Below are 12,467 nucleotides of genomic sequence, written 5' to 3'. Positions count from 1 at the left end.
ACTTATTATATTGATAACAATCCCACGAAAAAATGGAAAAACCCCGAAAGAAGGGACGGAACAACAGATCTCACCAAAAGGGAGACTATTATTGAAAATAAGATAGATCTGCATAATATTAGTTGTTTAAGAAAGCTTTTGTGGGGCTTACCATCGATGGATGATCGATGGAAGCCCCCGAATAATAATGGAGGCTAAGTTTTTAGAGAGGGTTTTTTTTAGAGAGAGAGGGAGCGGTGAGGGAGTAAAGGCGTTTTTCAAGTTTAGTCAAACTCGATTGTCCTGAGCTTTTATCAAGTCAACAACTCATCTTCTCCCTAAGACCATCCCCAAGCAGAAGGTCGAGGTAATTGGGTCACCAATATTTTTCCTCTTAATCACACTTTAATTATCTCGACCCATTTTTATCCTCTCAAGCAGAAGGTTACGACCTAGGTCAGCAACCCAATTATTTTCCACTTTCCAGCCAATGAGAGACTGCCACCTACCGGGTCACCATACTCAACCAAAGGTCACCTTCCCTTTGTTTTGACGGTTGTACTTTTTTTTGTTTCCCGCCAATGGGAGAGCGCCACCTACCGGGTCACCAACAAGGTCACCAACTCAACTCAAGGTCACCTATTGACCCTGAGTTATTCAAGGTCACCAAATTACCACCTTAATACTCCTTAATTACTGTCATTAGCATGACCCAATAAGGTCACGATCCAGTTGGTGACCTTACTTGGGCATGGTCTAAGTTTTTGTCAAGAATTCAAATACGATTTTTCCTAACAACTTTGTTTTGCTAAGACTCAAAACAAGGCCAACTTGAGGATCACAATGAACTAAATTAATTCCTCTACCAAGTTTTTCACAATTAATAGATTAAAAAATAATTAAATATGATTTAATTTTTTTTTTAAAATATGGTTTTTCAATTAAAAAATGGTAAAAAGAGAGGGCGGCAGAAACTATTTTTTATACTCGTATTCAAATCCAAACTCAATCCAAGACTCGCTTAACCTGACTCGTATCATCCAACCCGACATGTGACCCGATCCACTGACCCGTTATTTACAGGTCTACCTATTACTAGACCATGCAATATTAACCCGACCCAGATAACACGATCCATACACAACTCGACATTCGAATTGAGGACTCGACTATAACTCATAACCCGAACTGACTCGAACAAATATGACCTTATCTAAATGCTTATTGGCAAATTAACTAACCATTATCTCTACAGAACTTGATAATAGTAGACCTGAAAATTACTCAATTTGACCCAGAATACGTGCAAATTCGAAAATAACCCGCTCAAACTGAACGATCTGACCCAACCCCAACCGGATTTAACCATTTGTCAGTTCATATAATCATATCACTCACACCTCAAATTTGTACCTTGTACTAATTTATGAAGGAGGTAGTATTGGTCAAACACAGATGAAAGATAGTGTGGAGCAGAGACGTAAAGACTGAGGTTCAGCAAATCACACAGAGAAACTCCATGAATATCATACGGAGTAGTTAATTAATACATTAAATGTTATGTGACACTCTCAATCAAGGCTGCCCAATTGTAAACTTTTGTCTCATACAAGTATTGCATTATTTACATCATTTCTTTTATAAAATTCTGTGAACTGCCAATTTGCTTGCTTCACCAATTTTGATATTCTGACTTTTAAAGTTCTGACAGCCAAGAGAGGGGGTGCGGTCTTTTGCCTTACATTAATTTTTATTTTTAAATTAATTTTATTTCATTATTTTTAGTTTTATTAGTGTAAATACCTAAATATTTAGGTCATATCTTTAGGCTTATAATTAGGTAACAAATATTTAGATTGTAAGTAATAATATCTTGTATATTCCTATATATTGAATGCAAATCGTATCACCCTAGTTTAGGGAATTACACAACTTTACATGGTATCAACCTAGGTTACGAAAAAAAACAAAGCCTAGTTCTCTACTTCGGCACTGATTGATTGACGCCTGCCATCCCCGCGGCAACTTTTCTCACGATAATTATTTATATTAATCAAAGTTTTTATTTCATATAGTTTGTCATTGTATTATTTAATTCCATTCGAAAGTGTTTCCACCACTATTTTGCATTAGAAACTATAGGGGAGTACACTTGGTATCATAGCATCCTGCTCCCGACCCTATTTGATCTTTAGGAAAAGGACTAACAAATGATTTGACAATTTTAAAATAAATTAGTGAGAGATAGGTAGAAACAATAAGGACTTGTTTGTTAATCTATGTGTTCATGAAAATCGATGATTTAACATTGACTCTATGTTATCTTTCTTTACCAAGATGGCCGGTAAAGAACGAGGCGATGACCTCGACAAGAGTGTTATCAATCAAGCGATTATCTTTTTTTTTTTGGACGGAACGAACCCAATAATATAAATAAGGAAAATAAGTCAATTACATCACAGGGGAGAGTCGGGGCTTAGTACCGTACAAGCCGAAATGAAATCCAAATTACAATAGTCTAGTGTACAAAAGAAGGGGCACGACCCAAATAAAACAACCATTTCGAGAGCTAGTGTCTTTGAATTGAAGGCGAATTTAGTAATAGCATCCACAACCTTATTTGCACATCTCTTCTCAAATACTATCTTCAAAAGAGGTGAGACCTTTAGATGTTCCCTAGTCCCTACACTCAAGTAAAATGTTAGCAAAAGGGTCACAAGAGGAATCAAGGGTCGTAAGGGAATTGACCGCATTAAGGTAATCCGAAGCAATCACAAATTTACTAGTGGACTGAGTCGCAAAACGCAATCCTTCCCTAATCGCAAACACCTCACATAAAAAAGGGTTGGGGGCAGCCAATTTGGTGGTCTAACCCCGTCGAAGCCAAGAGCCAATACTATCCCTAATAACACACTCAATACTAGCAAAGGTAGAGAGGTAGAAAAAGCGGCATAAACGTTGATTTTGAACCAACCAAACGGAGGGGAGCCCAACTACGCGAGCAAGAGGCAGATGGACGAGGAATAGAGGAAGAGGACATACTAGAGAGGGGGCAGGGTGTTGGAAGCAATCCAAGAATAAGCTTGGGAAGAAATATTCGCACCAAGGCGAGAAACAGGCGGGAGAGGGCTGGAAGTGAACAAGGAATTGCATCGTTCAGTCCAAAGCCACCAAGTAATAAAGGAAAAAAGAGTGGACCAAGAAGGATAGGCCTAGGTACAATTGTCGTGGAGCCAAGTTTGGAGGTCAAGTGAAAAGAAGAGAGGTTTTACTTTGAAGTAAGACCAAATCTCGCTCACACGACTGCAGTCGTGGAGGATATGGAGGGAGGATTCGGGGAGGGAAGGGTTCTCAGAAAGAATGCAGCAGAGGGAGGGAATAATGGACTTCGTATGAAGGGTGAAATTATGTGGGAGTTTATCCCACCAAGCTAACCACAGAAAAAGCTTGATCTTAGGTTGGGTGGCCAAATCCCACAGCCAAAGGAGATCCACCGAGTAGAAGGGGGGGGGGGGGGGGTAGTGATCAACTAAAGACGCATAACAAGATCTTAAGGAAAACTTATTTTTTGGGGCAAGAGAGGTAGTAAGGATATCTGCAGCATAAGCCACAGACCAGGGCAATGACAATTCTAAAATGACCCTAGACCAGTCTAGCCAGGATCAGAACTCAACAACTCACAGCAACTCTGAGCAGGCCACAGTCCCAATAAGTCCATCCTTTCCAAGCCAGAAGTATCAATTCCAAGCCAGCCACCAGCTGCCACCATGGCCAGTTGAGAAATCCTTAAACTGAGACCAAGCCACACTCCAGTCAGGGCCAAGATTTAATCCAAGAAACCATCTCAAGAGCCAGTCACATGCTGCTGAATGAAACAAACCAAAAAGCAAAAAGCATACTTTCCTCTTTTGGTGAGGCAACTGTGAGGCTGCTTTTAAAGTTTCCTTGCTCAGTTTTCCATTTAAATGAAAGGCACGAAACCTCACAAATAGCCTTGACTTTGGGAGTAATGCTGCTAGCCTCCAAGTCCAACAGCAACCTGCACACAACAAGCCAAGGACAGACTATTTTTGCCTCAGTCACAGTCTGTTTTTACCCATAGCTCTTGTTTTACTAGTTTACTTTTCAATTTCAGTTTGTAAAATATTATCTCTCAGTTGTACTTATCCTAAAGGAAATCCTGGCCCTTGGATGAATGCCCTTCGAATTGTAAACCTAAATTTCAAGGCCTATATAAGGACCTTGAGGCTGCTATTGAAAGGCAGACTTGATTAATGAAAAACCTTGAGATTTCTCTCAAACTTTGCAAATATTATTAACTTTGCTGAGTCTTAGTTGTAAGTCAGACTTAATATCTTCTTGTGCTTGTTTAGAAGGTGATTAAGGATCTGTGGTGTTACTTAGAACAGGTCTGTGCTTGCTTGAGCTGTTTTAAGTGCATTGTCTGACTGTCTTGTGTTTGCTCTGTGCTTGCTTGAGTAAACTATTTTCAGGCTCCCCAGATTATTAAGTTTAACCTCTATGCTTGCTTGAGGGTGAATTTGATAATTATATTCTGGTTCCTAGTCACAAAAAGAGTCAGTCAATTCTACTGAGGAAACTGTCTGAGAATCATTCCATTTCAGTCTGATTTTCTAATTATTAAAAATACTTAGAGTGCTTGTCAAATTCTGAATTTTGGCTCAGTTTTAGTTTGCTATCTTATCTAAATTGTCGCCAATTTTCATGAATTGTTAAGGTCATTTGCTATTTTACCAAATTTCTCAAGTTCAGTGCATCCCCTGAGATTGTACACAAGGTTCATCAAAATTGTATTTGTCCCTGTGCTTTACACTGCAATATCAACCCTAGACGAGGAGGGGGTGGGGAGGGCGAGGATAGTGTTTAGAATAGCATAGGTTCAGGCAAAATGAAGTTGAGGGAGGTAAGCATCCATTGGTTATTAGAGATAATAGAGCTCAATTTTGCTCCGTGAGAATCGGAGTTCAAAGGTCTGAAGACGTGGCCCCATAAGGGACCAAGGCTACACCAATTGTCATTTCAAAGGCTAATGGTTGAACCGTCTCCAATGGACCAAATAAGGTGGTGTTGGAGAATAGGCCAGCCCACACCGACATTCTTCCAAATATGACAACCCGCTCTGAACGGGGTTGGGGAAGGGGTTAGATATTTACTCTTAATGGCTAAGGAAAGATAGATATTTTGTCAAGGAGAAGCCTCCAACTAAGCTTAGTAGAGAAGGCATCATTAAGAGGGCGGGAGGCCTTAATACCGAGACTACCAGAGGCCATTAATAAGGTGACCAAGTCCCCGTTAGAGAGGTGAAGCTTGTTTGAAGAGTGGCTAGACCAGAGAAAGGTTAACATGATTTTGTCAATATCACAGAGGGTGGAGGCTGGAAGGCAAATGCATTGCATAGAGTGAGAGAGGATTGCATTTAGGGTAGATTTGATTAAATAAAGTCTGCCAGCACGAGAAAGGAATCTTGTTTTCCAGTTTGCGAGTTTGTATTGGGTGGCATCAACGATGTGTTGAAAGTTAGATCTTCTAGGTTTCTTACAAGTTAGGGGGAAGCCGAGATAGGTTCGAAGATTTTTGGCGCACTTGATGTCAAGGGAGGATTCAAACAAGCAAATGTCTTTAGAAGGGATGTGCCTGGAGAAGATCATTCCACTCTTAAGGCGTTTGATATTTTGCCACGAGGTGGAATAGAAGGAGACAAGGGTTTCTTGGAGGGCACAAAGATTTTACTCAGTTGTGCGACCAAAGAGGAGGATATCATCAGCAAACGGAAGATGAGAGAAAGTTGCACCACCCTTGCCAAGGGGAAAGGGGCACCTATCGCGGTCAACATAGAGCTTGGTGGATGAGTGTGGCTCGCTCAATCGGCTAGTTAACCAGGTGGAGAGCGTGGTGCCACACAGACGAGGAAATGGTGGGCAACAACGCGAGTTCAACTTTGCACGGGGCGATAGGCAAATGGCCAAGAGTATATTGACTTTTTACAATAGAGCTGTTGATCCCGAGGTTATGACCTTTTGGACCCGTCAAATAGAGAGGCAGTTTGAGATATGCGTTGATCTCGAACTGCACAACGTGGCCCTTGCTGTTCGTAATCTTGAGTCTGAGGCCGACCGCTGGTGGAGATTGGTAGGTTCTGCTGCTACACTTGCTTCTAGTTTTGGCTGGACCCAGTTCGTGGCTTCGCTAGAGAGGAGGTTTTATTCGAGGAGGTCGGGCACGGGAAGTTGGAAGAGTTTATGTCGTGCAAGCAAGGGACTCAATCGAAGACAGACTTCACCGATCAATTACATAAGCTTGCTCATTTTGCTTTGTTGATTTATTACCGATCGAGGCCCGGAAAGTCGTTTTCTCTTAGGGAAGCTACAAACACATATCCTCACTCTATACCTCGTGAGGCTAATACTGTGGAGAAGGTCTACAACGTTGCTTTATGGTTCGAGAAATCATTGGAGCGCATTAAGGAAGAGTCCGCTCTTGCTGCTACCACTTCTTATAAGAGGCCTTATTCCTCTTCTTCAACTTCTTCTGCTTCGTCTAAGAAGTTCTGTTTCCATGGAGGCCTGAGTAATTCTTTCCCCTATCATTTTTACCTATTTCTTTTGTTTTCTCGGCGATAGAATCTTGTACTCACTTTTCATTTTTAGGTGATGGTTATAAGAATCGTACACTGCTCCCCGTAATGATGCGAAGATGGATGATGAAAATAAAGATGTCTAAAAAAAATGGGAAAGGTAGAGAGAGAAAGCTCTAGCTTCTCTCTTCGTTAATTAGGGTTTTTCTCTGCGTTATGGCAAAAAAACCTAGATCTAAACCTTCTCATATTAGGAAATCAATTAAATCTAAAGCAAAAGTAAGACTATCCTTTAATAATCTGCAAAATCTTGATCTAGACGACACGAATATGACGACGAATCGACCTTCTGGTAGTGATATTCCTCAATCTGCTGATGCTAAGACTACAAAATCTGTTGGTGAGATTGTGGGTATTGCCCCGTTGGATATGGATGCAATTGGAGAACATGAAATCATATCTGAGAATGAAGTTGCTGAGGAACTTTTGGTAATTCCTGAGGTTGAAGATGAAGCTACAACCAATCCTGATAATGAAGTAGCTGGTCATGAGGATGGATGGACTCAGGTCAAAGGCAGGAAACACGCCAAAACTGTAAGTGATATTAGTCCTTCCTCCCCTCCTCTCCTTCAATTGTCCATGGAGGATGTTCAACCAGAAATTGATTACTGGTCCACAGCTGTAATTTGTTATGTTCTGGGAGGAAATCCCCCATGGGAATTACTGTCTGGGTTTGTTAATCGTCTATGGGGTAAATATAAATATGATAAGATCTCGTTCCTTCCGAATGGTGCTTTCCTTGTTCACTTCCCTACTTTGGAATGTCGAGACCTTGTCCTTAAGCAAGGGTTCCCTATGTTTGATAACAAACCATTAGTAGTGAAACCATGGTCAGAAACAACGTCCCTTGCTAAGGAGAAAGTGAAAGCTGTTCCTATATGGATTAGGCTGTGTGGTTTGGGATTGAAATTCTGGGGAGAAAAAACTCTGGCTAAGCTGGGATCTCAGTTTGGTACCTTTATGCGGGCTGATGGTGCTACTATAGACAAAACTAGACTGGGATATGCTAGGCTTATGGTAGAGGTTCAAGTGGGTCAAGCTTTGCATGACAAATTATTTTTTAAGGATGAGAAAGGAATGGATGTCTGTGTGTTGGTTGAATATGAATGGCGGCCTGATGTATGCTCTGACTGTAAGGGAATAGGACACACTACTGAACAATGCAGGAAGAAAGCTGCAGCACCTCCAGCTGCACCTGCTGTTAAACCTAAACAGGTTCAGGTATGGAGACCTATTGTGAGGCCTGCACCTCCTCAGACTGCAGTGCCACCTAGAATGTCTCCTCCTTCACCTAAGTTTGGGGGTCCAACCTTCCACAATTCTAGTGTCCTTATCCCTGTGAGTCCCATTATTCAACTTACTAGACATGATCATATCACTCCTCCTTCACCTATGAAATCCTATGCTGAAGTTGTCAGTGATGGTGAGAGTGATACATCTGACAAGAATGGGGGGACTGGTAATCAAATAGTAATCAATAATGGATAACATTGGATGTTGGAATGTTAGAGGCATGAACCACCCTAATAAGCAAGCTGAAATAAAGTGGTTTCTGCATTTGAATAAAATAGGTCTTTATGGTTTGGTAGAAACAAAGGTGAAGACTCAGGATTTTACTACTATCCTTAATAATCTGGGTCAACACTGGAAGGGTATCAATAACAATTTACATCATCCTGGAGGTCGTGTTTGGGTAATTTGGGATCCACAGGTGTTTCTTGTGACTACTAGAGACTGTACTGCTCAGCAAATCACAGTTGATGTGGTTGAACAAATTTCTGGAGATAACTTTTGTTTCACTGTTGTTTATGGGTTTAATGATGAGACTGATAGGAAGCATTTATGGAGAGAGTTGCAGCACCTTAGTTCTCAGATTACTCAGCCTTGGTGTGTATGTGGGGATTTCAACTCTATTTTTAACTTTAATGAGAGACTTGGTAGGCCTGTTATGTGGAATGAACTGGTTGATTTCAGACAATGTGTTGAATCCTGTGACATCACTGATATTCAAGCTCAGGGTTCATTCTTTACATGGAATAACAAACAAGATCATGCTACTAGGGTTTACTCTCGTATTGATAGATGTCTTGTCTCCAATGACTGGCTGCTCAAATATCCTGATAGCTATGCCTATTTTATGAATGAAGGGCTGTTTGATCACACCCCTATAATCTGCTATAGGAAGGAGAGTTGCCAAACTAAAAAAGTTTCTTTCAGATATTTCAACATGTGGGGCATGGATCCTGATTTCAAAGAGTTGGTCCAAATGGAGTGGAACAAACCTGTCCATGGCATTAGTATGTTTCAGATTGTCACAAAGTTAAGAAATCTGAAGAAACCTCTGAAGTTATTGAACAAAAATAGATTTTCTGATATTGAAAAGGCTACTGCTGTGGCAAGGCAGCAGCTGGACGATATCCAAACTGATCTGCAGAGGCAACCAGGTGACATGACTCTTAGACAAAATGAGAGGGAAGCTGCTAAGGTTTTTTCTAACCTTCAAAAAGCTCAGTTCAGTTTCCTGCAACAAAAAGCTAAAACTGAATGGCTCAAAGAGGGGGATGAAAATACTGCTTTCTATCATAGGAAGATAAAGGCTAGGCAAGTGCATAACAAGGTCCTCCAAATTAAAGATATGCAGGGGCAGTTTCATTCTGATCCTGAAGGCATTGAAAATTCTTTCTTGGCTTATTATCAAGACTTACTGGGGACTAGCAAGCCTGTGAAAAAAATTCATGTGCCTACTGTAAGCTCAGGTAAAACCATTTCCCCTGATCATGCTGCCATTCTCCTCAAACCTGTGACTTTTGATGAAGTCAAAGAATGTATCTTTTCCATTCCTTCCACCAAATCTCCTGGGCCTGACGGCTATACTAGCCAATTTTTCAAGGACTCTTGGGATATTGTGGGAGGGGGGGGGGGGGGACATTTTTAATGCTGTGAAGACTTTTTTTAACACTGGGAAATTACTGAAACAAGTTAATTCTACCTCTATCACTCTTATTCCTAAGAATGCAAACCCTGTGAGTGTCATGGAATTTAGGCCCATAGCATGTTGTAACACTATCTACAAATGCATTGCTAAGCTCTTGTGCACAAGAATGGGTCAAGTGTTGCCTGATATTATTAGTAGTAATCAGGGAGGGTTCATCAAAGGGAGAAATATTGTGGAAAATATTTTAATCTGCCAGGACATTGTTAGATTGTATAATAGGAAAGCTACTTCTCCCCGTTGCCTTGTTAAAATTGATCTAAGAAAAGCATATGACACTGTTGAGTGGGATTTCCTCTCCCAAATGCTTTCTGCTTTGAAATTTCCTGAGAAGTTTATTGACTTAGTGATGGTTTGTGTTACTTCTCCTTCCTACTCCTTGTCCTTAAATGGGAATTCTTTTGGCTTTTTCAAAGGGTGTAGAGGTCTTAGACAAGGAGATCCATTGTCTCCCCTCCTTTTTACAATATGTATGGAATACCTTTCTAGAATCTTGAAGGTTGTAGGTCATCAACAGGACTTCAGATTTCATCCTATGTGTGGTCCATTGCAGCTGAACCACCTTCTTTTTGCTGATGACTTACTCTTGTTCTCCAAAGGGGATGAAGTCTCTATTATGTGGTTACTTAGGGCTTTTTCTACCTTCTCTATTGCCTCTGGTTTAGCCCTCAATAAGGACAAGTCTGATATTTATTTTAATGGAATGCCTCAAGCTTCTATCAATACCATTCTGCAAGTGTCTGGGTTCAAGAGAGGATCCTTGCCCTTTAGATATTTGGGTGTCCCCATATCATCCAAGAAACTTACAAAAAATGAAGGCATGAAACTCATTGATAAGATCACTGCAAGGATAAGATCTTGGGGGGCTAGACATCTCACTTACTCTGGGAGACTTGTTCTGGTTAATGCTGTTCTGTCCAGTCTTCACTCTTATTGGTCCTCAGTTTTCCTCATTCCTAATGGCATCTTGAAGAAAATTGACAACATTTGCAGGAACTATCTTTGAGGGGGGCAAAGATACTTATATGAAATCTCCTAACATTAATTGGAATACCTGTTGCACTCCCAAAGATTAAGGAGGGCTTGGTATAAAGGCCTCTAAATTGTGGAACAAAAGCCTTTTGGGAAAATATGTGTGGTGGATTGCTGCCAAAAAGGATCATTTGTGGGTGAAATGGGTGAACCATGTGTATATGAAAGGAAGAGATTGGACCAGCTATGAACCACCTAGTGACTGTAGCTGGTCTTGGAAAAAGATTGCTTCTCTTTTTAAGACTTTTGCACCTGCTTATGTTTCTGGACAATGGCTTGGGGAGGACAAAAATTATGAGGTTAGCAGTGGTTATAACTGGCTGCGTGATATTAAACCCAAAGTGGAGTGGAGGCATGTTTGTTGGAACCGTCTGAACATACCAAAAACTTCATTCATTTATTGGGCAGCTGTTCAAGGAAGGCTTATGACCAAGGATCGTTTGATTAGAATGGGGGTTGGAGTGGATCCTGCATGTTTCCTGTGTGCTAATGGTGATGAAAACCATCAGCACTTGTTTTATACCTGCTGCTATAGTGCTCAATGCTTTACACTGATTCAGCAGGCTCTCCGTACTCAATTGCAGCCTGCAGACTTGCAGGTATGGTTTAATAAGAATCATAGAGGGACTAAGTTTCAGAAAAGAATGGTGTGTGCTATCTATATTGCTGTGATATATGGCATTTGGAAAGCTAGAAACAAAGCTCGAGTCTCTGATGTGGTTATTCGGCCTGCTTTCCTAGTCAAGCAAATTTTGAAGGATGCAATCAGTCGTGTAATACCCCGTATTTTTTATATAATTAATTAAATGGATATTATTATTAAATATTATTTATTATACATTTTATATCCCTAATTAAGTCGGGTAGATTGTTGGGTCGATAATTATGTTAAGTTATTTTATTTAACTCGCGTTGTATCGATACAAGTTATTTGTGACGGGTTTATAAGAATTCGAAAGGTGAGCTAGACAATTAAACTTTGACCCATTTGAGCTGGCCCAATACATGTCCAATCCATTTAACCCTAAACCCTAATAAGTACCCTAAACCTAATAGTAACCTAACCTAATCAGCCTCCCTCAACCCGCCTCCCTCATTCACGCCTCCCTCCTTTCCTCAACTGAGATCTCAGCCGTTCACGCATACAGAGAGAGAGAGAGTAGCCATGGTTGTTGACGGCATAGCAAGGAGCAGCTAGGGGTGTTTGGCGACGTTCTTAGGCGGTTCTGGTGGCGGTAATGGTGGCAGAAAAGGTAAGAACTCAACCCCACCTCCTCTGTTTTCACTTTTACGTCGGGTTTTGGGTGTTGTTTCGAGGCTTAAGGAGGTGTTGATGGTGGTCATTAGTAAGGTGAGGGAGTAGTGTGGTAAGGGTCGTGTGTAGTGGTGGTTTCTGAGGTGGTTATAGGTGGTGTTGGTGGTCGTGAAAGGCGGCAGCGATAGGGGAGCAGAACACGGGTTTAAGCAGGGGATTCTCAGGCGGTTTATGTGGTTAGGTTGGGGGTGGCACCACTGTGGACTCGGGGGAGGTCGAAACAGTGGTGCCATGTCGTCTGGGTTCGTGGGTTGGTGGTGAGTAGGCAGGAGGTGGTTTGGCAGGTGTTAAGTGACAGATGCGGTGGTTGTAGGTGGGGAAACAGTGGGCGTTTGGTGAGGTTCGGCGGTGAACCAGGCCAAATGACGGCCCTGGTTCAACTCGCCGGCGGGAGTCGACCAGCAGGGGCTGGGTTGTTGGTGGCTGGGTCAATGTGGGTACCACGGCTGGTGGTTGTCGGGGTGGCTCCGGTGGTGTTTGAAGGGTGTGGGTGA

General features: G+C 41.5%; 1 protein-coding gene across 1 annotated transcript; it reads left to right on the top strand.

Annotated features, from left to right (window-relative positions):
- Positions 1 to 5,958: 5,958 nt before the first annotated feature.
- On the top strand, positions 5,959 to 10,632 carry LOC141651935 (uncharacterized). Its single transcript, XM_074459625.1, has 5 exons — positions 5,959 to 6,091; positions 6,175 to 6,567; positions 6,894 to 8,093; positions 8,206 to 9,459; positions 9,614 to 10,632. Exons 1-5 carry the CDS (start codon positions 5,959 to 5,961, stop codon positions 10,630 to 10,632), a joined length of 3,999 nt encoding a protein of 1,332 aa, XP_074315726.1.
- The last annotated feature ends 1,835 nt before the right edge of the window (positions 10,633 to 12,467 follow it).

This window comes from Silene latifolia, chromosome 4 (genome assembly GCF_048544455.1).
Source record: "Silene latifolia isolate original U9 population chromosome 4, ASM4854445v1, whole genome shotgun sequence".
Classification (NCBI taxonomy): domain Eukaryota; kingdom Viridiplantae; phylum Streptophyta; class Magnoliopsida; order Caryophyllales; family Caryophyllaceae; genus Silene; species Silene latifolia.
This window is presented reverse-complemented; position numbering and strand designations above follow the sequence as displayed.

Bases quoted from the DNA above. Each gene is read 5' to 3' on its own strand.
- LOC141651935 (XM_074459625.1), top strand. From the start codon at position 5,959: ATGGCCAAGAGTATATTGACTTTTTACAATAGAGCTGTTGATCCCGAG. The intron at 6,568-6,893 runs GTAATTCTTTCC...ATCTTGATCTAG, and splicing joins CTGTTTCCATGGAGGCCTGA to ACGACACGAATATGACGACG. The intron at 8,094-8,205 runs GTAATCAAATAG...TGAATAAAATAG, and splicing joins TGACAAGAATGGGGGGACTG to GTCTTTATGGTTTGGTAGAA.